Raw genomic sequence first — 27,980 nt, 5'->3', positions numbered from 1 at the left:
TTGTTTTTGCTGTAGACTGAAGACATTTGGGTTTGAGATCAAAAGATGAAAATGAGAAGAGAGTTTACAATTTCAGCTTTTATTTATTAAGCCATAGCATAAGATGCAAACCACTCATCATCAGTAAGAATCAGAAAGCGAGATTGGAATTCACAAAGAAATACAGAGATGAGCCACAAAAGTTCTGGAGCCAAGATTAACCTCTACCAAAAGTGATGGAAATGCCAAAGTATGGAGGAAGAAAGGATCTGCTCATGATCCAAAACATACAAACTCATCTGTGAAACATGGTGGAGGTAGTGTCATGGCTTGGGCTTGTATGGCTACTTCTGGAACAGGCTCACTAATCTTTACTGATGATGTAACGCATGATGGTAGCAGCAGAATGAATTCAGAAGTTTACAGCAACATTTTGTTTGCCAATATGTTGCCTTAATAAAATGGTAAATACCAGGAAATAAAATCTGAAATGCTAAACTTTTGTCACATATCCATCTTTTGATCTCAAATCCAAATGTCTTTGGTGTATAGCACAAACAAATGAATTAGCCTTGCTGTTCCAATATTTTCAGAGGGGACTGTATGTTACTTAGCAATCAAAGCTATTATTAATAAGACACCTTGAACCTTGTTCAAGGTTGTGTGATTTTATCATGGATAATCACTGTAATGCGCACCCTCGTATGGATTATCACTTTTATAACAGCCCATTATTTTGTATATTAGAGCAATTTTATATTACAGCAATTTTTATATATTAAAGAAGGACATGGCATACCTTTTATCTGTTTATAGTTATGTTTCATTTTGTGGAATATCTGTGCAACAAGTTAGTTGGGCTCGTGCTAGTGTTGATAGTGTTTTAGTTTGCTAGCAATAGCCGAAAACCTCTGTTATATGATAAGGATTTGTATCCACGTGGGTGTGTCCATGGTTGTGTGTGTATGGATATGTGTTTATATGTGCTGCTTGCTATGTGCTTGCTATTTTTGAACCTACAGTATATAGCAGGCATTGTTTTTCTCTCTACATGCAGGTCATTCCTGTCTCAAAGGAAGCAAAGATGGGGCAGGAACACTGGGGTTTAAGACCATTCCTACTGTTCCTCACTTCCAGGTGCATGTAAATGTTGCCCTTATCAAACCTGTGGCCTTAGAGTGTTCTGTTATCTCAGGACTTGACCGTTTATTTTAGTGTCAGTAATATTGATGAATATGTAGTATGGCTGAAGTTCTAAATCCTGTGAGTTTAAATCGAGGATTTCTGTTGTACGCATAAGCAAGGCCCAAGTCACAAAATAAGCAAGTCCCTACATTACTCAGTGTTTATTTTCTCCCTGTTTCCCTAAAAGTATTTCCTTGACCTTGTCTTTGCATTTTAGTCAAGTGTATATCATATCAGTATATCACAAGCTCTGCTTGTTGGATGCTCGGTAGTAACCCAGAGCCAAATCTGGTTTCATGTTAGTGTGACATGTAGGACTGGTGTAATGCTAAATCAGATTTCACTGCACACTCATTACCGCTTCATTTAACATCTGACTGCACAGCTCCTCCAAATCGTATGCTTATCTGCACTCTCAAATGACATATCAATTCTTAGCAGCCTCACACTGAGATCTAAGCTCTCTTGCATGCCACTCACTCACTCACTCACTCACTCGCTCTCTTTCTCTCACTCTCTCTCTCACACACACACACACACACACACACACACACACACACACACACACACACACGTATTTCCTCCTGAAGAGTCTCACCCTGAAATTAAACTAGAGCTTTATAAATATATCTCAGAAGAACTGTCCCACTGCAATGTCTGTAATTACTGTGTGTGTGTGGTAAATGGCTCTTTAGTTTATCTGATAATTAGCATCCTTGCTTTTTCATTCTTCAAAGAGATTTGACCAAAGAAGGAAGGTGAACCTATCTTGGCTGAACTTGTCTCCTCAAATTTATGATCTGCAGTGCCCGCCATTAATATTGGCAATTAAGAAGGCTGTGAAAAATTAGGGCAGTGGTAGCTGAATGGTTAAAATGTTGGCCTACTGATCAGAAGGTTGTATGTTCAAATCCCAGCACTGCCAAGCTTCCACTGTTGGGCCCTTGAGCAAGGCCCTTAATCCTCAACTGCCCAGTTGTATAAATGAGGTAAATGTAAGTTGGTCTGGATAAGGGTGTCTACCAAATGCCATAAATGAAATGAAAAATTATTTATTGTTTGATCTTTTGTTAAAAAATTTCACAAACATACTCTGCTCGCATGGATATCAAACAAATGCAAACAAAACACAGGTTTATCCCCCCAAAATATCTTTGTTATATATAAGTGCACAGCAATTATTGGCACCCCTATGAATTCATATGGGCGGAGATACTAATAGTAGTAGTAAGGTTCTCTGCAAGTGGTTCTTGAATCTGAGATTACTGAAAAAAAAAAAAAAACATGATTTACATATTTTTCAGAAAAGAAATAAAAAAAATATAGATGTGTTTTTTTTCTCTACATTTAAATTTCTAATTACTTGGCCTGGGCACTGTATCAGTAATTATATAATTTTCTTTGTTAAATAACAGTACATGTGTTTATTATTAGTCTTAGTTTACAGTGCTGTGAAAAAGTATTTGCCCCATCCTGATTTCTTCTGTTTTTGTGTATATCTCATACGAAATTGTTTCAGAAATGAAAATAAAATCTAAGCTAAAACAAAGGCAGCCTGAGTAAACACAAAATACAGTTTTTAAATGATAATATTAATTATTTGAAGCAAAAAAGTGATCCAATACCAACTGTGTGAAATGTGTGAAACTGTATATGCCCCCCATAGTTTCTAATTCCCCAAATCTATGAAACTGCATTCATAATGGGGTTCAGCTAAACTAAACACAACCAGACCTGCTTACTGCAAACCCTTCAATCAACACTTAAATAGAAGTTTTTCAACAGCATGAAGTTGGTTAAAAGGTCTTACCCAGTGACACACTATGCCAAAGTTGAAAGAAATTTCAGAAATGATGAGGCAGAAGGTGATTGAAATAAATCAGTCTGGGAAAGGTTACAAAGCTATTTCAAACCTTCCCAGTAGTGGCTAGCCTTACAAAATTCCTTCAAGAGCACAGCAACTACTCATCCAGCAAGTCACAAAAGAGCCAAGGACAACATCAAAGGACCTACAGGCCTCTCTTGCATCAATAAAGGTTCATGACTCCACTATCAGAAAGACAATTGGCAAAAATGGCATCCATGGAAGAGTGGTGAGGTGAAAACCAATGCTAACCCATAAGAACATTAATGCTTGTCTGAATTTTGCCAAAACACACCTTGATGATCCTCAAACCCTTTGAGAGAGTGTTCTGTGGACTGATGAGTCAAAAGTGGAACTGTTTGGAAGACAGAAGTCCCATTGCATCTGGTGTAAACACAGAATTTCACAAAGAGATCATCATACCTACAGTCAAGGACGGTGGTGGCAGTGTGCAATAGTTGCAGTAAATTGGGGAAACATGAATCCTGCTCTCTACCAGAAAATCCTAAAGGAGAATCTTGAAAATCAAAACTTTAAGTTGAAACTCAAGCGCAGCTGGATTTTGCAGCAAGACAATGATCCAAAGCATAGGAGTAAATCCTAGTCCTAGAAGTAAGTGAAAAACTGATCTCCAGTTATCAGAAGCGTTTAGTTGCAGTTATTACTGCTAAACTGGCACGAACAGATTTTAAGTTAAAGGGGGCAATGATTTGTTCACATTGGTGATAGGTGTTGGATAACTTTTTTTGCTTCAATAAAAAATTAAAATAAAAACTGTATTGTGTGTTTACTCAGGTTGCCTTTGTTTCGTGTTGTAATTCGTTTGAAGATATAAAACTATTTAGTATGCGATATACACAAAAAACAGAAGAAATCAGGATGGGGCAAATACTTTATACAAGTCCTTGTGAATGAGTTATTAGAGTTATTAGAATTATTAGAGTGCATTAATATAAACCTATCTGCAGTATTGTTAGAGCCATGCTGTTATAAAAAATTTACCAACACTTTCTAACCAGTCAGATTTGTGTCACGTATCGGGAAACTCTGGACTCCACTTCCCATCAACCACTGCACTAGTTGTCACATGACCACCTGCACCTGATTCATGTTTTGGTTAATGAGCACTCATGGGTATAAATAGTCCTTGTCTGCACCATTAGTTTGTCTTTTGTTGTCTTAGACTCCTGTTGTTCATGTCTCGATGTTTGTTTCTTGCCACAGTGTGTTTCAAGGTTGTCATAGGGTATTTGTTTTAGTACGTTTCTTTAAATAAATGTCTTTATCTGCAATTGCATCTGCTTCTGGCTCAACTCCGATCTGTGACAATTTGAGAATCCATCAGTATTGTGGTATAAGTGGGTTTAGATATTATATATTTTTTCGATAAACCTGACAGGTAGATAAAGCTGATACTTTTCAGTATCAATGAAGAAACAGTTATCAGTTACTGTTTTTTATGATCCATTTTATGAGATGCAAGCACAGTATACATTTAACTCCCGCAAAATTATACTGGGGAAGATTTTTAAACCTTGATTCAGAATAGAAATGTATCTTTGCATTTGCTGTTCTCTTTAACTCACCAACCCTGTTCCTTTAGCTACCTTCCTGAAGACTTTATCCCCAGCCATAATCGTGCCCACCTAACCATCTAATCATTGCCTTAAGTTCTTGATCAACTAAAATAGGTGTTTTGGGTGGAGGTTAAACCTACAAGAAGGTAGATCTCAAGGAAGAGGGTTGGTGACCACTGCTCTGCTTCATCAATTATCATGCTGGGTGTGAAGTAGATTTTAAAGGATTGCCCTTTGTATTCTGAACTCGTGAGTGTCTGGAGAAAGTGGAGAAGGAACTGAAATAATTTAGAATAACTGTCTTAATTTTGTGGTTTTTATAAAGGTTGGGAAAGCTGTGCTAGCCTCCACCCAACACTTGTGTGTGTGTGTGTGTGTGTGTGTGTGTGTGTGTGTGTGTGTGTGTGTGTGTGTGTGTGTGTGTGTGTGTGTGTGTGTGTGTTCTCCAGGATTGGGGGTTCGATTCCCACCATGGCCCTGTGTGTGCGGAGTTTGCATGTTCTCCCCGTGCTGCGGGGGTTTGGTCTAGCTTCTAAAAGTCTCTGGAATTGTACTAGAGAGGTCAATGCTGTTCTTCTAAGAAATTCCCTCTCAGTGGGTGTTTTGTTCTTTGTGGCATAGATCACTGTCTAATCATTGATCTAAAAATGACCAATTAATGTTTCATTGGGTTAAGACCTGGTGACATTGAAGTCCATAGCATATTATTTACAAATGTTTCATCGTTGGGTAAAGCTTATCAAGCAAAGTCAAACCCTACCGGCAAAATGTCCTCTACAACATAACAGAGCCACAGGCTTTTTCCTTTAATTTGTCACCCATAGATATTTTAAAATAGAATAGAATAGTGCTATATATTTCAGATCACAGAAAAACCTTTCTAAATTAACTGGGTCATAATGTTGTTGGAAGACTAATCAAAGTCTCACCTTCATTGCAGAAACATACAGGTTTTAGGATACAATATGGTGGTATATAGTGCATATCATGATGAAGTCAATCCTCAAACTATTCTTGAACAATTTTTGCGGTGTTGCAGTGTCACTCCCCATGCGCATCAATGAGCCTGTCGCCAATTCACCAGTTGTCTTTCCTTGGACCATTTTTAGTAGGTACTAACCACTGCCTATCCAGGAACACCTCACAAGACCTGCTGTTTTTGGAGATGCTCTGACCCAGTTGTCTAGCCATCACAATTTGGCTCTTGTCAGAGTCGCTCAGATCCTTACATTTAACCATTATTCCTGCTTCCAACACATCAACTTCGGGAACTGACTGTTCACTTGCTGCCTAATATATCCCTTCTCTTGACATGTGGCATTGCATTGAGATAATCAATGTTACTCACTTCACCTGTCTGTGGTTTTAATGTTATGGCTAATAAGTGTATATGTTGTGTATATATATTTAAACAATTGAAATATAATCCCACAGTGGATACTTTTTGAGAGGTTCATAATTAATTGTGAATCAATACATAGTTTTTTCACTTTGGCAGTGGTACTGTGATTCAATATTGTGCTGTATCACTACATGAACCATTACCTTATACCCATACACTCAAAAAGATATTAAAACCTTTGTGCTGCCTCTTCATTTAGACAGATGTCTAGCTGTGAGCTGTAGATCTAAACTGATACCCTAGTCCTTATTTTCTTCCAAGACTATCCTAAAGCAGGGGTTCTTTTTGCAGCCAGGGACGCTTATATCTGTAAAATATATTTTACAGACTCCCGATTACAGAATTATTTTATGAACGTAATCCATCTGTTCAAATAGGAGATTCATTATTTAAATGTGTACACTATATTGGTTATTTATTGAAGTCATAAAGCTTTTTATTCCGGAACCTTCAACCGACAGATCCCATTCGGTCCAATTTGACATTATTTGTAGGCTGACTTAATTGCTTAGGTTTGGTTTAGACACATTTAATTAAAGTGACTACTTGAACAGGCTAATGAGCATAACGCAATAATAAACATATTATATTTTCACCATTGTAACTAAACATGGATTTGAGAACCACTATCCTAAAGGTTATTAATATAACAAGACATCAGACAATTGATTATTTTCCCCGTTTTCTTGCTGTATGTATTTGGCACAGTTAAACAAGTATGTGATTAATAATAGTAGCTCTCACAGAGCCAGTGGTAGCTCAGTGGTTAAAGACTCTTGGTTACTGATCAGAAGGTCAGGAGTTCAAGCCTCAGCACTGCCAAGCTACCACTGTTGGGCCCCTGGGCAAGGCCCTTAACGCTCAGTTGTATAAATATAGGTTTCCCTGGATAAGGGCAAATCCCATAAATTTAAATGAAATAAAATAAACACAACATGTTTTGGCTTCCACCCTGAAAGTAATTTGTACATCACTACTGTAATTCATATTTGATCCACCTGCTGCTGTGAGTTGACTACCTATGCATCAGAAGGTGAATGGGCAGTAAGCAGTCTCTCTCTCTCTCACTCTCTCTTTCTTTCATTTCCTTTCCTAGTGCCAGACTTATTTTGAAGTCCTTATCTTTTTGCGTTCTTGCTGTGTACCATAGCTAAGGGCGAGTCCTCCATTATACAAGAGATTACCACAAAATGTTCCTCGGTCCACATTAATTACCAGGCTCACATATCCCTCTTTATGTCATCCTCACCGCTGAACAACCTCATTCTTCTTCATCTTCTTCTTCTTCTTCTTCATTTATATTGTTCCCTAGCAGCTTTTGGAGCTTCTACTTTCTTTTCTTTTTTTCTTTTCTCAGTATTCAGTCTTTCTGTGTTTATCTACATCTCCTATGTAGTGCTAAATATAGAATATCCACTTCATTTTTTTTCTCCTCATTTAAGCACACTTGACATATACATTTTATTTGCCCAGTTTCAAAGAAATTTACATTTACATTTATTCACTTAGCAGACGCTTTTATCCAAAGAGACTTACAAATGAGAGAGATACAAGCAAAGCGATATCAAGCAGAGAACAATACAATAAGTGCTACCATACGAGATCCATTAATTGAATTCCAGAAGAAGCAAAGTGCAGAGTAGAGGTGTAAGTGCATTTTTTTTTTTTTTTTTTTTTTTTTTTTTTAATATTATGAGTTTGTTAGGTGTTCATCGAAGAGGTGGGTCTTTAGTTGTTTTTTGAAGATGGTGAGAGATTCTGCGGTCCAGATTGATATTGGAAGTGCATTCCACCACTGAGGAACAGTTAGTGTGAATGTTTTGGAAAGGGACCTAGCGCCATGCTGAGTTGGAACTGCTAAACGTCGGTCGCTAATCGATCGCAGATTGCGAAAGGGAACGTAGGCCTTCAGGAGAGAGTTGAGGTAGGAGGGTGCTGTTCCTGACAAGGTCTTGTAGGTGAGCATCAAGGCCTTGAACTTGATGCGGGCAGCTACAGGAAGCCAGTGGAGGGAAATGAAGAGGGGTGTGACATGGGTTCTCTTGGACTGGTTGAAGACGAGGCGCGCTGCAGCATTCTGAATCATATGAAGGGGTTTGACTGGGAGGCCTGAAAGCAGTGAGTTGCAGAGTTGCAAATTACAGGAATTGAATCAGAATGGTGAAATATAAAGCAATTTGTGAACACAAGCAAAGTGTAGAAAGTACAAAACAACCATTGTTTTTAGTTTAGACCTCAAGGGAGCACTGAATCATTAGATATTATATCTCAGCATGAAAAGCATTAAACGTGTATCGGGATGTGATGATGGATGTTGTATATGTTATGTATATTAGGCAAAACATTCATTATTATGAGCAAGAATGTAATTGCAATGCGAAAAGTCATTTTGCAGGTCATTAGATAAGCTAATGTGATAGACTGGAGTAAATTAGATTAGCACTCAGACTGATGTGATGTATCATTAGAGAGCTGTGATAATGGGTGATCATTAGTAGCTTTAGGATTAGCCAGATGTCTTGCACTTGACTTTTCACATGTCGAATCAGTGTTACTCCTGCTGTCATATAGAGTTTTCTCTCCTGTTTTGACACTCTGCTTATTTACAAATTGGCAGGATTATGACTCCCATCTTATTGTGGCAGGTGACACGTCTACCTCTGAGTCAGCAGTGTGTCACCTTCCCTCAACTAAGAATGAATTTGCCTTGTATAAAACATGAATGTATATATATAAAAAAGAATGCTTCTCTTGGATAAGCCTTATAACATTTTGTACATGAAAAGATATATTTTGGATGGGCAAAATTTGTATTATACACTCACCAGCCACTTTATTAGGAACACCTGTATACCTGCTCATTTATGCAGTTTTCCAATCAAATAATCATGTGGCAGCAGTAAATTGCATAAAATCACGCAGATACAGGTCAAGAACTTAAAGTAATGTTCACATCAAACATCAGGATGTGACTTTGACAGTGGCTTTGACTCTGGCATGGTTGTTGGTGCTAGATGTGCTTGATTATTTCAGAAATTGCTGATCTCCTCTTTGATCTTCACACAGAACAGTTTCTTTACACAGTTTATACAGAATGGTGCAAAAAAAAAAACCACCCAGTAAGTAAGTGTCAGTTCTATATAGGCAGAAATGCCTTGTTGATGAGAGTGGTCAGAGGATAATGGCCAGACTGGTTTGAGCAGACAGCAAGGCTACAGTAACTCAAATAACCACTCTTTGCAACTGTAGTGAGCAAAAAAGCATGCCACAACCTACATGTTGAACCTTACGGTGTATAGGTGACAACAGAAGATGACCAAATCAGCTTCCACTCATTTATGTGATGCTGTCATGTCAACATGAATCTCAGTGGAATGTGTCCAACTCTTTGTGGAATCCATCCCGTGAAGAATCAAGGCTGTTGTGCCCAGTATTAGTATAGTGTGAATGCACTGTATGTTTGCCTCAGGTGTTTCAAATCAAGTGGTGATCTCTAAGGCAGCTGCTTTGATTTAAATAAATTAAATGTATTGGAGAGAATAAAAGAGATTCATCATTTTGTACTAGTTTACGTTATACATATTCAGAACAGGTATTCTCTCTTTTGGCGGGGGGGGTTGTCTGTTTTGGCTCTGAGTTTTCAGACATACATTCAATACACACTCATATCCACACACATCTCTTCACACAGAAATATGTCTGAAACTATACTTGTCCCTAGACTGATCTTAAATACATTAGCGATACAGTCACAGGAAAGCATTGTGAGCATGGGATGCCAGGAAAGCTGAGATGAGTTGACTATGTGCTGCCCTCATGAGGTGATTGATGTGTAATACAATACCTTATTTTTAATGCACATTAGGGAAGATGGAAATAGCAATGTATGTACTTTTTTTATGTTTATCTCATTTCACAGAAAATCATTAGAATGTATAACAAATAATGAATAGCATAAAAATCTTACAGCTAATTAATTGTGGTTTTTGTGAATATTATTTGCACAGACCATGATAATCCTGTAAATCTTTAATGCACAAGTATACACATGCTGCTTTTCCACCACAGAAACTTTCCCCACGAACTAGGGACTTTTGGAGGTATTCTGTGTGTTTCCAGCGCAGAGACGAGGGTCTAATTTAGGTTCCGAAAAAAATGTTTAGCCCTCGCAAAGTCCCTACTTGGGAGATGGTACTTTTTCAAAAGCCAGGAACTTTGGGGGGTGGGACTTAGGCACTGAACATGCTGATTGGTTGAATGCATGCAGCATTTTTTTTCAACCACCATTTTTAAAAGTCTGTTATGGTGCGTATGGTGACAGATGTTAATTACAATTCGAATCAATACAATGGAGTTTCTTAACAAATACAACCAATGGACCAACGACAATGTTCAGGTCTTATTAAGTATTTATGCCGAGGACAAAATACAGCGGTAACTGGAAATGTATAGTTAAAAATATCAAGTTAGTTAGGCGGGCTGGGCATTGTTCACACAGGAAAACAGTGCAGAGAGAAGCTTGTGCGCGCGTTCGTCTCAGTCATCTCAGCGATAGTTGATAAAATCCATTTGCTTACTTTAAGTCTAGCTTTACCCCCATTCTGAATTCGCTTTACTATCACTGCTCGTCTCTTCTCTAGTGTTTTCTCAATTACCTTTTTAGCAAGGCAATACATCACAATCAACAGCACAGCTTGAAATCCCATGCTTGTTGTTGTTGCAGTGTCGTTATCAGATTTCAGAAAATAGACTGTCAATTTTTAAAACCGTAGTAAATGAAACAAAGTTAATATCTGGTGTGACAAAAAAATAAAAATATTAGTCTCTGGTATAATTAGTGCAGTTTTATAAGGAAATGAGCTGTAAGTTTTATTGAGCATCTTGCAGAACCAGCCACAGTTCTTCTGGAGACTTTGACTCTCACACTTGACTCTTATTTTTGCAACAAAACCCAGCAGCCTTCATTGTGCTTTATGTCTGAAAAGTGGTCTCTAACGTAACATGCTGTTTTCTTTAATGACATTCATTAATTTTTCTGTAACATTAATTTTGTGCTGGGAAACTAATGTTTGGGAATCCAAAATGTTTTTTGTACTGACTCGATAATGTAGAAGTCATAACATAAAAAATCTATAACAGAGTTCGATTTCAAAGGGAACTTCAACGTTGCATTTAGCATAACACTATGGGAGCGCCTCCCGCTGCATCTGAAGCGCATCTGAAGCCTGTGTAAAATCATGCCTATTTATAGGCCTGCCATCAGGTGACGTGGCAAGTATATAAATATGGCACCTGTGAACCGCGCCATCGGCCTTATTATCTTCAATAAGATAAGACTGCATGTCGGTTGTGTGTGTAAAGAAACAAAAAGATGCTTAATTTCCTCTCTATCTTTTCTCAAAATCTCAGAACTTTTCTATACCTTTAAAAAAAGAGAAGGGTAAAAAAAAAAAGGAATGAGTGAGAGAGAAAAATATGAGTGAGAGAATTCAGGAAGTGTGTTACAGCTTGCTCCTGTTTCAACACGGGGAATAGTGCACACTTTCTGGGTGAAGTGTTTATGGGTAGAGCATGCGATGGCAGCCTCGAGAGGCTGCTCATTGTCACGCCTACATCAGGCAGCTCTGCTCACGACTCGCACTCTTCTCGGAAGCCGAAGCAAGTTGGGTTTTCAGAGCCTCGCAGATCTGGGTCTCAGGTTCGGGGGATCTCTTATGGATCTGGAAGAGGAGCCGGAGACGAGCGCTGCTCTATCTCTTGCTCTGTCTTCCGGGTTCGGCTCTCCGCGGGATTTTAGAGCTTGCATCGCGACTCCTCCTTCCGCTATGTTAAGCCAAAAGGGAAAAACACACACAAACACAAAAAATAGTAATAATTCTTCACTGACTCCAAAGAGTCCGAATGGTGTACTAAAAACTGAGAGCAGCATATAAAGAGCTGCTTGAAGTGATTACTAAGGCTGGATGAGCTTTTTTCTCCCCAGTGAACGTAAGTCCCTCACACTGCAGAAAACTCCCCTTTCTTCCAGAAGTGCATGACAAAATATCAGGCTTTTGTGGGAAAACCATGCATAAGCCGTATTTATAACCCCACGATGTTGGATTATTCGGCCATTATGGGGAATGAACGGCATAGCTATTTAGCTATGCTAAGGCTGGAGGAGGCGCTTGCGAGCTACCTTTCTCCATCGACAGCAGATAATTTAGGGGGGCTGGCTTTGCCATCCAAGCCATCGTGTAAGGCCACTGTGGCATTGGTGGCCAAGGCCTATACAGTAGTAGTCTTGCTTGTGGGTTACTGCTGACAATGACAGTGTTACGGCCTACCAAGCAGACCTGCTTAGTGAGCTCAACATATGGCGGCATTCAGCCAGTTCCAAGGGAGTGCAAGGGAGACACAGAAGGCGAGTATGGCAGCCCGCCAATCCCCAATGTTGTTCTCGCCCACATGAAGAGCTTGGGGCTCAGGTTGAACCTCAGAAAAGTATGCTTTCCCCAGTGCAATGGACAACTTTTCTGGGGGTTATAAGGATTCTACTACAATGAGGGCATTTCTATCCCCAACCTGCGTAAAAAGCTGGATCTTGGGAGACTTTTGGACCTTATGGGCCTATTGCACATGAGACCGTTCAGCGGTGGCTGAAAAGTTGGGGGTTTCATCCAAGGACGAAACCTCTGAGAGTAATCAGTGTCATGCAGCGATGCCTACGTGCTATGAGAATTTGAGTGTCCCTGGTTTCTAGCCTTGGGTCACCCTCTAGGGGTGTCTCCTTAGCGCAAGACGGTAATGACAGACACCTCCCTCACAGGCTGGAGCATGGTCTTAGACAGCTGTCCAGCTCAAGGTGTCTGGAGTGGCCATCATCTGGAGCGGCATATAAATTGCCTAGAAATATGGGCCATATTACTAGCACTGAAATTCTTTCTTCCTCAATTGAGAGGTCACCATGTGTTTACAGACAACACAGCAGTGGTCTCATATATTGACCACCAGGGAGGATTATGTCCGCGCCCCCTGTTCAGGCAGGTGCAACTAATTATTCTCTGGGCAGAAGGAAAGTTTGTCAGTGAGTGCAATGTACATTCTGGGAATATGGGGGCAGACATCCTGTTGAGGCAGGGGCTGAGACCCAGGAATTGGTGGCTCCACAAGTGGTGGAGTCCATATGGCGAGGTTTGGCCAAGTGGAACTGCATGTGTTCACCTCTGAGGAGACAACATACGGCCCGCTGGGGTTCACCCTCACTACTCCCGCACAATTAGGGCTGGACGCCATGGTCCACATGTGGCCGAGGTCACATCTGTACGCTTTTCCCCCAATCACTCTGCTCCCACAAGTTCTAGCAAGAGTTTGCCAAGACAGTCTATGTCTGCTGCTAGTAGCACCTCATTGGCAAGTTCGAATATGGTTCTCAGAAATAATATTCCTGCTAGATGGCACTCTTTGTGAGATCCCATCCGCAGGGATGCACTGTAGACTCAGTGAACTGTGCAATAGCTACAGTCCTGGAGTTCTTACATGAACGTTTCTCAGGGGGGGTGGGGTCCTTGTACAATCAGGGTTTACGTGGCCGCCATTTCGGCCCTGCACACCCTTGTTGATGGAGCCTCTGTGGGGCAACATCCTCTAACTTTGAGGTTTATGCATGGTGTCAGGCAGCTGAGCCCCATCAGCAGGCTGTGCATACCTTCCTGGGACCTTTCTGTGGTCCTGGAAGGTCTGTCAGGTGCCCCATTTGAGCCCTTAGAGTGGATCTACTGTCTAAAGCCGGAGGGCTGATTTATCACCCTCGGCCAGAACTATGGAAACTGTGGGTCTTGCCCCTGAGGCGCACCAGCTCATAGACTCTGGTCTCACAACTGAGGTTGCAGAGACCATGTTAACCGCTAGAGCACCATCCACAAGGAAATTGTATGCACTCAAGTGGCGGCTTTTTGTCTTGTGGTGTGAGGAACGTCAGCTAGACCCAGTGAACTGCGCAATAGCTACAGTCCTGGAGTTCTTACAAGAAAGTTTCTCAGTAGGGTGGGCTCCTTCTACAATCAGCATTTATGTCGCCACAATTTCAGCCAGCCACGCCCCTGTTGATGGAGCCTCTGTGGGGCAACATCCTCTAACTTCGAGGTTCATACGTGGTTGAGGCCCACCTGCAGGCTGCAAATACCTTCCTGGGACCTTTCTGTGGTCCTGGAAGGTCTGTCAGGGGCCCCATTTGAGCCATTAGAGTCAGCTTCTGAGAAGCTTCTGACTGTAAAGGCAGCTCTTCTGCTGGCCCTGACATCTCTCAAGCGAGTAGGAGATCTACAAGCTCTCTCTGTTGTACCTTCCTGCCTTGAATTTGTCCCGGGATTACCCAAGACCTTCCTGTATCCTACGGCGGATTATATTCCTAAAGTATCTACATCGGCTGCCCACCCTGTGGTGTTGCAGGCTTTCTGCCCTCCTCCATTCCCTACACCGGAACAAGAGAGAATGCACCTGCTGTGTCCAGTAAGGGCTCTCTGTACTCACGTCCACTGCTCCGGCCAGTGGCGCTGGTCGGAGCAGCTTCTGGTCTGCTTTGGCGGCGACAGTAAAGTTGATGCTGTGTTAAAGCAACGCATCTCTAATTGGATCGTGGAAGCAATCTCTATTGCTTATGAGGTGCATGGTCTTGCTACGCCTCTGGGCATAAGGGCACATTCAACTAGGGCGGTCGCCTCCGTGAAGGCTTTGTCCAAAGTGGTATCCTTACAGGATGTGTGTGCTGTTGCAGGGTGGTCTATGCCACACACATTCATTCGTTATTACAGCCTGGATATTCATTCCACCCCAGGCATGAGTCTCTTGCACTGACCCTCAGGTTTGGGTCTTTTTGAACAGGCCATACCCTCGGTATGACGGAGTGGGTATTCTCGTTCCCATAGTGTTATGCTAAACGCAACATCAAAGTTCCCTTTGAAAGGGAACGTCTGGGTTATATATATATATATATATCATGCGATGCGCTTAATTGCCACGTCATCTGATCATGGCAGGCCTATAAATAGGCATGATTTTATACAAGCTTCAGATGCCGGTCGCACGAGAGGTGCTCCCATAGTGTTATGCTAAACGCAACATCTTGTTCCCTTCTCAGGGAACAGGGTTGTATGCGTAACCCAGACATTTGTACTAAAAAAAAAAAGGGTGTATAAAACTTTTGCACAGTACTGTACATTTGGGAGTTTTCAATGCTACGGCTAATTTAGATAATTTTTACTTCTGAATATCATTTGAGGAAGATTTTTGTGATTTTGAAAGAATCATTATAATTTAACCAGTTGTGTAATGATTACTTATAAATGTCTCTGAAATCCACTTGTACTGGTTATTATAGGTAGATTATAGCTACATCATCAGTGTTGGGTAAGTTACTCAAAAATAGTTATTGACTACAGATTACTAATTACTACTTTAAAATTGTAAACTGATTACATTTCTGATTACTGCATGTAAAAAGTAATCAAAATACTTTACTTTCACGTTACTTTCAAAACCTATCAAAACTACAAAAATACATTACAAAGTGAAACTCATAGTTCTTTCAGTAATTTTAGTGCGTGTCAATGTATGACATGGTCATAAAAAGTTGGATTTACCATAAAACTTGCCTCTGGTCACTGTTTGTAGGACTACCAGACTGATAAAATATAAAATGCCTACTCAGCATGGCTCAAGGTCCCTTTCCAGAACCTTCACACTAACTGTCCCTCAGTGGTGGAATGAACCAACCTCAATCCGGACCACAGAATCTGTCACTATCTTAAAAAAACAGCTAAAGACCCACCTCTTCCATGAGCACGTAACTAACTCCTAAAATGTCAACCCCCACATTATCCTATAAAAACAAACAAACATAAAAACACCTACTCTAGCACTTGCACCTCTACTCTGTGCACTTTGCTTTTCTAGAACTCAATTAATGGATCTTGTATGGTAGCACTACTTGTATTGTTCTCCGCTTGATATATCGCTTTGCTTGTATTTCCTCATTTGTAAGTCGCTTTGGATAAAAGCGTCTGCTAAATGAATAAATGTAAATGTAAAAACTTTTTTAACTAGTAACTAGGCTAGTTTGGTGTCGCTAGCCAAGGGGAGGCACAACTAAGGTTTCATGCTACTACTAGCTGCTACAATGCGATGCAAAGTACATTATGCTTTGTTCATATCATGTTCACGTAAACTGGAACTCATATAGACATTTACATCTGCATATATCCATTTTTCATCACACTGACTGTGTGAGCAAGCGTTTGGCAGAATTGAGAGCTGTCAGCCAATAAGACATGAGTATTTCCACGTTTTTTTCCTGTAAACCCTGTCTGATTGGTCTCACCTCCGTTCACTGAAGATATAAAATTACGTGTTTTACTGACTTTCAGTTACGTAGTGACAAACCGCTCCAAGTGGAGAATTTTGCGGGGCTAAAGAAAAAATCTTCAGGGTAAAACATGATTTATTTTAAAAATCCATTTTACTTACTATTGTTTTCTTAACAATAAATTTAGAACATAATTTTATTGACATCAGTAACTGTAATCAAATTACATAAATTTAAAATGTAAATGTAATATGCAACATTACTCTATCATCATCTCCACATGTAACATTCCTAACCATTGCTATTACACTATCAGTGTATTTTGTTGTCAGTATTATACATTGTGCTGCAGCCCAGCAGTTTTTGTAAGATTATTCTATAAAAAAAAGACATTCTCTGTCTCTCTGTCCCTCAATCTCCCCATATGTCATTGTTCCTCTCTCTTTCTTTAGGTCTTCTGGCCCAGCTTCAGATGCCCCAGACGAATGTGGTGGTGATTCAGGGGCAGACGGTAGTACTTCAGGCCTCATACTCTGGAGGTGACCTCAGTTCAGCCACCATCAGCTGGAACTACCTGTCTGATCCCACAGTGGTAGGTAACTTTTGGCTTTTTCAAGGATTCAAGGAAGTTTATTGTCATTCCAAAGCATGAGCTACCTGAATGGAACGGAACTAGGTACTGAGATCCCGGTAACAACAGCAAAGACTAAAAAAGCTCAATATAAAATTAAGTGGCACAATAAATTAGCGCAGCAAGAAATAGGTACTGTAAATAAACAATAAAACAATACAACTTACAATACAGCGATATAATGTTTTTGATGAGTGTTACTGAACATGAAATGAGTGTTATTGCACTCTGGTGTATGAGTTTTGACACCAAGTATGATACCAACTAGAGATGCACCTATGTATCGGCCTATAAAGGCTATTTTTCACGCTCTCGGCCATCGGTGATAGTTTAGAACATAATCAGGGCCGATTATATCCTGTCAATCAAAAGAGGGTGGGAAAACACATCGAATTCGTGCTGTGTGGAATGATGGCAAAACTGCAGCTTGTAATCTCTGTAAGCTCTGCACTGCAAAAATTTTACACCTGAAGTGAGCAGCAGTGAAGTGTGAGTTTTGGCGTTGAGTCAAATTTTTTTTTTGCTGCGCTGCTCGTGCTACTCGCACCGAATTTAAGCGCCAGTACGCCGTTGAAAGATTTAAATGGAGTTGACAAAAAATTATATATTGCACAGAAAAATATATTTGTAGTGTATTTCATATCCAGTTAATGTTAATATATAAAAAAAGTTTATATTATATTTTACGAATATGATGTCACTTATGAAGTAGAAATGCTTTTGTTTGTGGTGAGTGAATGTGAGACTAACTGGAGTTTTTTTTATAATTCTGTCAACGTTAATATGAATTAATAACATTCAATAAGTTAAGAAATCTTACTTTAATCTTCAGAATTTAGTTAATGTGTAAAAGTTAATTTGAGTAATGTGTTTTATGTTTGAGACCAGTTACTGTGAAATGGAAAAGTTTTTATTTACATTTCTTTCAGAATTGTTAAATTAATTATTATTAATTTATAAGAAGGTATAAAAGGCAGAACCATCTGTATCAGTTATCGGTATCAGCCGATATCACTCTGAATAATCGATTAACGTATCAGCTGAGAAATTTAGTATCAGTGCATCTCTAATACCAAGTAATCGGCAGTCTTCAAATCATGGCATTTGGTATACCTTGGGTTGATGTGGAAATGGCACAGACATTATAATAGGAAACAACTGCGTTTTATGAATTGTGTAGGTTTCCTTTTCACTTATTTTATCTTTTTGTTTGCCTGTCTCTCTCTTGTCTCTCTTTCTCACTTTTTCTCTCCCTCTTTCTCACTTTTTCTCTCTCTCTCTCTGTAGATCATTTCCTATCTAAGAAACCCTGTCGTCAGCGAGCAGTATACAAACAGAGTGGGCTTTGTTTATCCAATGCCCAATAACAATCTGTCAATCTACATCAATAACACGGTTGAGTCGGATTCCGGAAAATATATGTGCCAGATTATACCTGTCGGGACTTCTGGAAGTTTACAGGAGCTGACGCTTAATGTGATGGGTGAGTACAAGGGAAGAGAATTACTTACACTTGTGATCCAGACACATCTTAATATTATGTCCAAAAGGAGCCTAGGTAACACAGAGAAATGAAGATGTCCATACAGTGCTTACAAACTTACTTTGTATTTACAGTGAACAGTGCTGTTCCTAAATTTGTGTAGAGCTCATGGAGTGCACAGTGTTGTTACTGCAATAACTTGAAGGCACTGTAGATATACAGTATATTCATACTCAATGTATATATATATATATATATATATATATATATATATATATATATATATATATATATATATATATATATATATATATATATCTTTTTGTTGTTTAGGTAAAGCATTTAAGTTTGTGTCATTCTATGCAGGAATGCTACATAACACAGGTGTGTACAAATCATAAATCAGGTTGCCCACTGGACAAGTGGAAATTCTAATGTGCTACCTGGTCCCATGTTTTGGTTGCCTGGAAACTGGCTAGGCAAAACATGCTAGCTTACATAATATAATAATATATAGCTAGGGCTGCACAGTTAATCGAATATCGATCGCGATAACGATTTTGACTGCCCACGATTAAATGAACATGATCGACTGCGATATTGACATTTAAAGTTCATCCTCCACTCATAGAAAACTCCGCTGTTTTCTCCACTCAAATCAAGCGCTTCCTACACTTACAGCCAATCACATAGCACGGCGCAGGGCTGACGTCATTTTGTAGTGCCAAAACCCGCATTTTAGCGCTCGATCTGCCAGTTTCTCTGTGAGCTCCAGCGCTTGCACGAGGGGCAATCATGACACTAGCACGATGCTAAATGGGACTACAGAGGTTGTCGGGGACATTAAACCTCATCACGCCGAACGGGAAAAAACTTTGCAGATAAACTCAGGGCTCTACAGTGCGATCATTTCACTCACATTTGCGACTGAAGTACTTTGTGCGACTGTGACTAAATATTTATTTGCACCAGTGCGAGTGACCTGTTCGGAGTTGTATAATACAATCGGAATAAAAACTACAGGAAGTCCAAAATGCATCTACAGTGAGCATCAGTTACTTTCACACTGCTTTTCATCACTTCAGTCAATTGAACAAGTGTGTAAATACTGCAGAGAAGCCATTATGATGATGAGTAACACTGAACATCATCTGCTTTTCTCATCTTCCCAATCTCACAACCGCCATCTTTTACTGATCATGCACTATGTTCCTAAATTCTGTCATAACTGACAAGCTCAAGTTTTGTCATGCCTACTTGTGTGTTATATTGTGGCACATTAACGCTACCATCTCTTAAAAAAACAAAAAAAAAACAAACAAACACTAAACTTCAACTGTACTCCTAAATTTTTGTAATCTCCTAAAAGAAACGGTCTTGCGTCTCTCCTCCTGTAAACACTGTTATTGCCTTTTCTGCATACGCCTGAATTGTTTTCATTTAGTTGCATATTGTTGTATTTGATGCATATTTCCATTTGGTTGATGGCATTTTTACTTATCCTATATTTTCGATACAATTTTATTTATATTTTGCTTCTACGAGATGATGCAATTTAAGGACCAGTCTAATTTGATGCAAAGATTTGTACATTAGCAGGAATGTAGCACAATATGGAGGTGAAAGCAGCGGTCTGTTTAGTTAAACGTGAAAGTAAAATAAAAATATGTTGTCCCTATAATCAATGAATAATCATGATAAATAATCAAGATCTCAAAATTTATCAAAATAATAGGGATTATCATTTTGGCCATAATTGTGCAGCCCTGTATATAGCCAGCTAGTTTGCTATTTAACTGCATTAAAGGGTGATGTTTTTTTTTTTAATTATCTTCCCTGAGGTGTAATTATAATATTACTAAAGTTTTTTTGCACACACACACACAAAAAAAAAATACAGAATTGAGTAATTTATGACCTTTTTCCACCCTGTCTCTGACTGAAGCAATCGGTTTTTGTGTCCTTTACCTTTAAGACTTCAATGTAACCACCTACTGCTATGATTGGCTAACATCATTGCCTATGAAATAATTATCAGTGCCCCGTGCCATAACACGCGCGTAACTGCTTTCAGCGACCGAGCACCCCCCAGTGGGCGGGGCCAACTGTGTGATGATGTAAAAGTAGGTGTCAATGTCTTGCTGTAGGGGCAGTCATATGCAAATATATTAGACCGTGTGATATCACAAATCCCGCCATATCCAAACGAACTGTTATTGTAGCTTGGTAAAATAAATGCTCTTTTTGTTCTGAGGGGGAGGTATTAGGCTATGAAACGTGCAGGATGTTTTAATGGAACAATGACCCCTTATATGTCAAAATATCAAGGAAAATTTGATTTTCATGTGATGACCCATTTAATATAGACTAGTGGAAATGAACAAATGTATGATTATCATCTTCTTCTAGCAACGTTTATAAAGTAGTGCACAACATGCTTACGAGCAAGTCATTGGCCAGCGTTTTGGGTATGAGATGTGGTTCTGTCCTCGCATCACACATAAAAGACATTATTTGAATCTGGCTGCCATCTTTATTTTTTGTCGCTCCTGATGTGAATGCAGGTTGTGCTAGCAGAAGAGTTATATGACAGCTTAGTGCTGCACTTTATCTTGCTTGATTTGATCAGTGTTTTCACATTCGCCTGCTTGTTCCTATTATGAAAAGGTTGTCTGTTATCTTTGCATGCTAATTAATATGCCTAGTAAAAATCGTTCCACCATTCTTGTGTCTCTACTGATCTGTGTAATGCAGCAGACAATGAGATTTGAAAGCATGTGCTATAGTTACAGCAACAATGTGTGTTACATCACCTTGAAGCACATAGACATACATACAAAATGAAAGCTTTTTCTTTGCGTAAGTCAGTAATTATTTTTTTAATGATTTGTAAGGCTTTTTTAAGGATTCAGTTTCTTTTTTTCTTTTTCTGCTTGTTTACAAATAAAAAACTAATAACCCATACAACAAATCTGCTTGTCTATGTGTCTGATCTAGTGATTTATCCACACCTGATAATATATTCTGAACATGATTTAGTGCTCAAATTCTGTTTTTATCTTAATGTTATCATTTGTCTCCTGGTATCTTGCAGTTCCTCCTGCCACGCCCATTTGTAAGCTGGAGGGAAAGCCAGAAGTCAAAGCTAATGTCACACTCACCTGCTTGTCCAGCTCTGGCAAACCTGTACCCATATACAAGTGGTCTAAAACCAGCCCAAACTCTGAGTTCTTCTTCTCCCCCATGCTCAGTAAGTTCCTCATACAGATTGTGAATACTAGTGGACCTGATTGTACTGTAATGCTTATTTTTATCAAATATAATGCACTCAGTTTACCCAGCATACACAAGATGGAAAGATCACCCAGATATTGCATGAACTTGTGTTCCCTTTCAGATCAGGTTAATGGCACACTGAAGCTGAATAACCTGAGTAGCAACATGTCAGGGAAGTACGAGTGCACAGCCTCCAACTCCGCAGGAGAGGCCAAGTGTTACACCAACTTGGAGGTCATCACCTGTAAGTCTTACTGTCTATCTGTTTGCATGTTGGATTTTATTTTGTCCTGTATGTTTTACTTTCTCATAAAACCAAACCGTTGTGTCAAAAAAGCGCCAGATACTCACAGACGTTAAATACCATAGATGGTATTTTGTTCTATTACAAAACATTCAGACCACCTACTGCAATTATTTATAATTGTGCATTTCTTTAGGTACAGTCATGTGAAAAACATTAAGTACACCCCATAGAAATTGTTGGTTTTTTGACATAGTTGGACAAACAAACATTTGATCCTCTTTGAAACAGTGACTATTAATAAATGTGATACACTATCAAATGACAGCTAAAATTGACATTTTGTCATTTTCACAATTTAAATGAACAAAAAAACTGATTAGTCACCTGGAAAAAGTAAGTACACCCCTACATTTATCACACCTTCATATCCATAAAATTAGAATCAGGTGTTGAAGATTGTGTGTCAGTGATTAGAACCTGCTTAGGGAGTGCAGGTGGAAACTGTCCTATTTTTACCCCTCCCATATCTAGTATCTGGTGTTCCCTTTGCTAGTGAGGTGTGTGGTGTCATCATGCCAAGATCTAAAGCGTACTGTAAGGCCTTCAGAAAAAAAAGGTTGTGGATGCCTGTGAGTCTGGAAAGGGATTTAAAAAGATCTCCAACTTATTTTAAATCATTCCGCTGTAAATCATCTACAAATGGCGCAGATTTCAAACGACTGGCAATTTGTCCAGGACTGGCCGTCCTAGCAAATTCAGCCCAAGAGTAGATCGTCTGATGCAAAAATAAGTATTCCAGAACCTCATAATTTCAATACAGGATCTGGTAGTAAGTCTTGCAGCTGTTGGTGTCAAAGTGCATGCTTCTATGATCAGAAAGAGATTGCACAAATTTTACCTACATGGGAGGTGTGCCAGGAAAAGGACTTTGCAAGTCTACAGTTTGTCAGTGAGCAAAGACCAGGCTTTTTGGAATAATGCACACCGCATAGATGAATCAAAGATAGAGTTGTTTGGCCACAGTAATAGCAGACATGTTTGGCACTGACCAAAGACAGCTTTTCAGGAGAAGCACCTTATACCAACAATGAAGCACGGTGGTGGAAATGTTATTGGTTGGGGTTGCTTCGCTGTCTCTAGGACTGGACAGCTTGCCTTCATTGATTCAACTATGAATTCTGCATCATACCAAAGAGTGCTTGAAGATAATGTGAGGCTATCTCTCTGAAAGTTGTAGTTGAACTGAAAGTGGACCTTTCAACAGGATAATTATCCTAAGCACACTAGCAAATCCACCAGGAATGGCTAAAAAATATTAAATGAAGGGTTACGGAATGGCCTAGTCAACGCCCGGCTTTGAATCCCATTGAAATGTTCTGGAGGGATTTGAAACAGGCAGTACATGCAAGAAAACCCTCAAATATCTTGCAACTGAAAGAATATTGCATGGAAGAGTGGTCAAAAATTCCAGCAAGCCTGGTAGACAATTATGCAAAACACCAGTATGTCTTTTAAGACAGTATGTCTTTTAAATTTCCCACTCTTTATGCAACTCATTCCACATTCCCATAAACTATTACATATTTGATATATGAATATTTGTAAAAAGAGTAACATGGTAACATAATCAAAAGAGAAAACTAGACACAGTTATGGAAAGACTACAGCAGACACTCAATGCATCATTATTTATGTGAAAACTCATTTACCTTACGGTATCATTGCAGTTCTTTTGTGTTTTTTTTCTTCTACATTTGTACTCACACTTTTAAAAAAATATGTTAAAAAGCTATTTGACAGAAATGCCACTTACATGGTATATGTATTGTTCCTGTTGACTAGCAGCTAATGCTGGGGTGATAGCTGGTGCCACGGTGGGTGCTTTAGTGGGCCTCATCCTCATCATCCTTGTTATCGTTTTCATGTGTACACGGAGAAAGAAGGACACTGAGGAAGATCTGGCCAATGATATTAAGTAAGATTCACTTCTTCTTTATATACTACCTCATATCAATATTTAATCCTATATTTAAATGCAGATCTATTTTCTGTGGTGTTATTCACAATGTGCATGACAGGTAGCCATAAGTGATTGCTCTCAACTAATGTGATAGCTCTCCACAGTTGTATGAAAATAGTAGCATTTAGCTTTTTAAAGAGCAAATATACTAGATGAATATTAGAGAAAACTGTAAATTAAAGTGTTTTGATAAATTTTTGTCCAGGACTCACCTTCATCCCACCTGGATACAGTAGATTTGTACATAAGAGCTGCTGCTGTATTCATATATACTGTCTTGTGTTCATCCCAGGTCTCATACTGATACTGATATACTCATACTGAACATCATTTCAACACACTTTTGAAGTACTGTTCGACTTAATATTATATAGTTGTAGAAGAGTAATTATTTATAATAGAGATCGACCAATTGATCGGTTTTGCCGATTAATCAGCACCGCTAACATATTGCTGGAATTACCGGTTATCGGCAGAAATCCACACCAATAGTTTTCCTAGTTGCATCCATTGTGGGAGAGGCTAAGAAGGATCAGCTTTCATTATACAGTATTAGAGTCTCTAGGTGTGAAATAAAAATGATCACTGACAAATTTTGTTGTTATTTGAAGTGTTTTTTCATTCTCATTCATTTTGGATCTCTATTTTTATTAGATATTTGGCGTGTTACTTTTTGGCTCAATTTGGATGTATATGTTTTATTTAATTTAATATTTATTAATAGTTAATATAGATTAATATTTATATATTTATTTCATTAAGAAGAAGTGCAGTACATTTTCATGGTACACTCAGTACTGTTTATTTTTGTAATAATGTTCAGCAGTATTTTACTTTGACTGTTATGATTTCAATCACTATCAATTTTAAAAACTGTTGATTGATTAATCGGTTATCGGCAAAAACTGTCCAGCTTAGTTATAGGGATCGGTAAAAAACCATTATTGGTCGTCCTCTAATTTATAATCCCACTATCTGGTGTCACCCAGAAGAGGATGGGTTCTCTTTTCACTCTGGTTCCTCTCAAGTTTTCTGCCTCAAATCGCCTCACTTGCTTGCTTATTAGGGATCTAAATTTGGCTTTCTGTAAAGCTGCTTTGAGCCAGTGTCTATTGTTAAATGCACCATACAAGTACACTTGAATTGAATTAAAGTACTGAAAGTAAAGAGCATCCTGCCAGCTTCCTATTATTATTTTTTTAACATAAATTTTGAATTTGTAGTAAATGCTGTAGTATCAAAAGCTAATGTTTCAGCTTGTAGTTATCATTCTCTCTGAATGTGATTCTAAGTAAACTAAAACACTTATGTAACCATGTGTCTTAAACAGGGAGGATGCTCAGGCCCCTAAACGTGTCTCATGGGCGAAGAGCGGCACAGGTTCAGACATCATCTCCAAAAACGGCACACTGTCATCCGTCCGCTCCAGCCCTCTACCTCAAGACACACACGACCACCACCACCACCACCACCATTACCCTATCACACAACCCACTTCTGACACAGCCTGCATCATCACAGGCAGCACAAGCTACCGGCCCCAACCTGCAGGCATCTCCAGCACCCCGGAACACACTTTTCCCGGCTACAACACCAATGCCACTGTGCCACGCAATCCCCCAGCACCCTCCAGTTCCAACGGAGGCTCCCTACCTAGGATTGAAGCTCTTCAGCCACCGACCTCACGTTATGTTCCTGCCCCGAGCGGAGTGAACGCCTCCAACCTGTCCCGTATGGGAGGCGTTCCCATTATGGTTCCTGCACAGAATCAAGCTGGTTCTCTCGTCTAGGGCTGAAGTGGTTTAGCTGTTTGGAGCACCCTCACACTGGAACTCACACTGGAATCGACTGAATGTGGAGGTGGTTTTATAAAAGGGAAGAGCTATTAGAGTCTTTTCACTGACTGTCCTGAAAATGTGCAGTGTAATGTAATCTTATTTACAGAATTGACTTTTTTATGTTTTATATATAGACATAAAACCATTGTTTTAATTACATCAGTTCAATTATGTAATATATTCACTATCGTTTTTACACTGTATTTCAAGAAAGTTACAGAAAGTCTGCTCTTGCTTTTAAGTGAATGACACATACATTACTCCTGACTGTTAGCTAGAATTACTTTTTTTTCATTTATGTCTTAAATATGTTAGCACATCTTGATAGGATTTTAGGCCTAGTACACATTATTTACATTTTTTTTATGTAAAATCTTTTTATATTAACCCTATTCCTTACTTGTACATAACCATCAGCAAAAGCAGAGGAAAATATATGCACTGAACTGGCTGTTTTTGGATTAAGTGCAGAGAAATGTGTCTCTAAGTGTTTTGAGGCTACTTGACACTATGACAGCTACATTTCTAAAAACAAACTTGGGATGTTCTTATTCATATATATATATATATATACATACACATATATATATATATATATATACACACACACACACACACACACACATATATATATATATATATATATATATATATATGAATAAGAACATCCCAAGTTTGTTTTTAGAAATGTAGCTGTCATAGTGTTTTTCAATATGGACTGTTGAATTTTGTATATACAAATATTAATATAGTTATTATTTTGCTCTCTTGTCAAGCAGATAGTAGTAACGATGTCCAATATGCAGATAATGGATTAGAAACAGTTTTCTATCTGAAACATCAAATATTTATTTCTTTTTAACTTTTAATTCATTCAAAATACTGAACTGTATATTAAACCAGTAAAATGGTGGATTAGTTATTTTGGGGAATAATTATAATTTGGGCAGGCCAGGTGCAGGGGGTCCATAGTTAAGACAGGTTTTGTCCCAGGCTTTTGCATTATACACTCATATGCCACAAAACTAGGCAGGTGAAGTTTGGAAAAAGACCAAACGCAGATTTCTATTATTGGCTGAAAGGAGTGGAACCTGTCTGCGGTAGAACCTGCTTTTATAACCCATCAGCCCCAAGGTGCGGTATGTTGCGTGTTCTAAGATGCTTTTCTGCTCACCATAGTTGTAAAGAGTGGTTATTCGAGTTATCATGGTCTTCCTATCAACTCAAACCAGTCCGGCTATTCTCCACTGACCTCTCATCAGCAAGGCATTTCTGTCCACAGAACTGCTGCTCAATAGATGTATTTGGTTTTTCAAGCCATTCTGGCTTGAAGGTTAATAAGTCCTTCCTCTGAGAAACATGAAGCCAGCCAACTACATCTTTTTTGAACTGCTGCTTGTGTTGTGTCACAGCATGACACAGCATAACACCCTCAGTGGAAAGCGCTCTCTGCCCACCTCAACATAGATGAGGTCACGGATGCCCACAATTGGCTAGTGTCACTGTGATTGACAGGGGAGAAAGAGTATAATATCCCTCCCACACAGATTTTGCTTCTGCCAGCTGTGACATCATCAAGATTCGAACTCACAATGATAGAGTGAACACGTTTCTGATGTGCCACTCAGAAGGACTATCATGCATGATTGGCTATTTGGATAATTGTACGCATGGGCAGGTGTGGTCTTCCTATTACACTGGCTGGTGAGTGTACTGTATATAGCTGGCACTTTAATTAAAATAATCAGTTACCATTCATGGTTTAGCACACAAATGTTATGTTGCTTGTGACCCTTTTTCTACATCATAATTTGGAAATATCAAAGAGAGAAAAAAACTGTACAGTGTGTTCTGACTGTACAGTTATCAGAAATCACACTACTAGTCCTTTCGGATATTTAGTATAGTATGTTTTTGTTCAAAATCAACCCAAACTAATAGATAGTTACAGTTAAAGTAATATACCCGTTAAATATTTTTGTACACAATGTTTATTTTAGCACTGATAAAAACAAACTATGTCAATGAATCATCAGTGATGTTAGAATAATGTAACTTCCCACTGGAGAGAGATGCAGGTCTTTATATCCGTATACATGCCAAAATAGTGTGGTCCTTTTACCATTTTCCTCATGC

At 39.0% G+C, this 27,980-nt stretch overlaps 1 protein-coding gene across 2 annotated transcripts in view; it reads left to right on the top strand.

Moving 5' to 3' along the window:
- Positions 1–26,419, top strand: part of esama (endothelial cell adhesion molecule a) — a 58,543-nt gene extending 32,124 nt beyond the window's left edge. Inside the window, exons 2-7 of one of the 2 annotated variants that reach the window (XM_017489774.3) lie at positions 16,802–16,941; positions 18,268–18,463; positions 21,558–21,713; positions 21,861–21,983; positions 23,832–23,961; positions 25,337–26,419. In XM_017489774.3, the coding sequence (XP_017345263.1) occupies positions 16,802–16,941; positions 18,268–18,463; positions 21,558–21,713; positions 21,861–21,983; positions 23,832–23,961; positions 25,337–25,796 (1,205 nt within the window). In that variant the 3' untranslated portion in view covers positions 25,797–26,419. Of the gene's footprint in view, positions 1–16,801; positions 16,942–18,267; positions 18,464–21,557; positions 21,714–21,860; positions 21,984–23,828; positions 23,962–25,336 lie in introns of both variants that reach the window. The other variant, XM_017489773.3, reaches the window with a different exon arrangement.
- The last annotated feature ends 1,561 nt before the right edge of the window (positions 26,420–27,980 follow it).

Source organism: Ictalurus punctatus, chromosome 16 (genome assembly GCF_001660625.3).
Source record: "Ictalurus punctatus breed USDA103 chromosome 16, Coco_2.0, whole genome shotgun sequence".
NCBI classification, from domain to species: Eukaryota; Metazoa; Chordata; class Actinopteri; order Siluriformes; family Ictaluridae; genus Ictalurus; species Ictalurus punctatus.
Note: the sequence above shows the minus strand (reverse complement) of the source record. Positions and strands in the feature narration are given on the sequence as shown.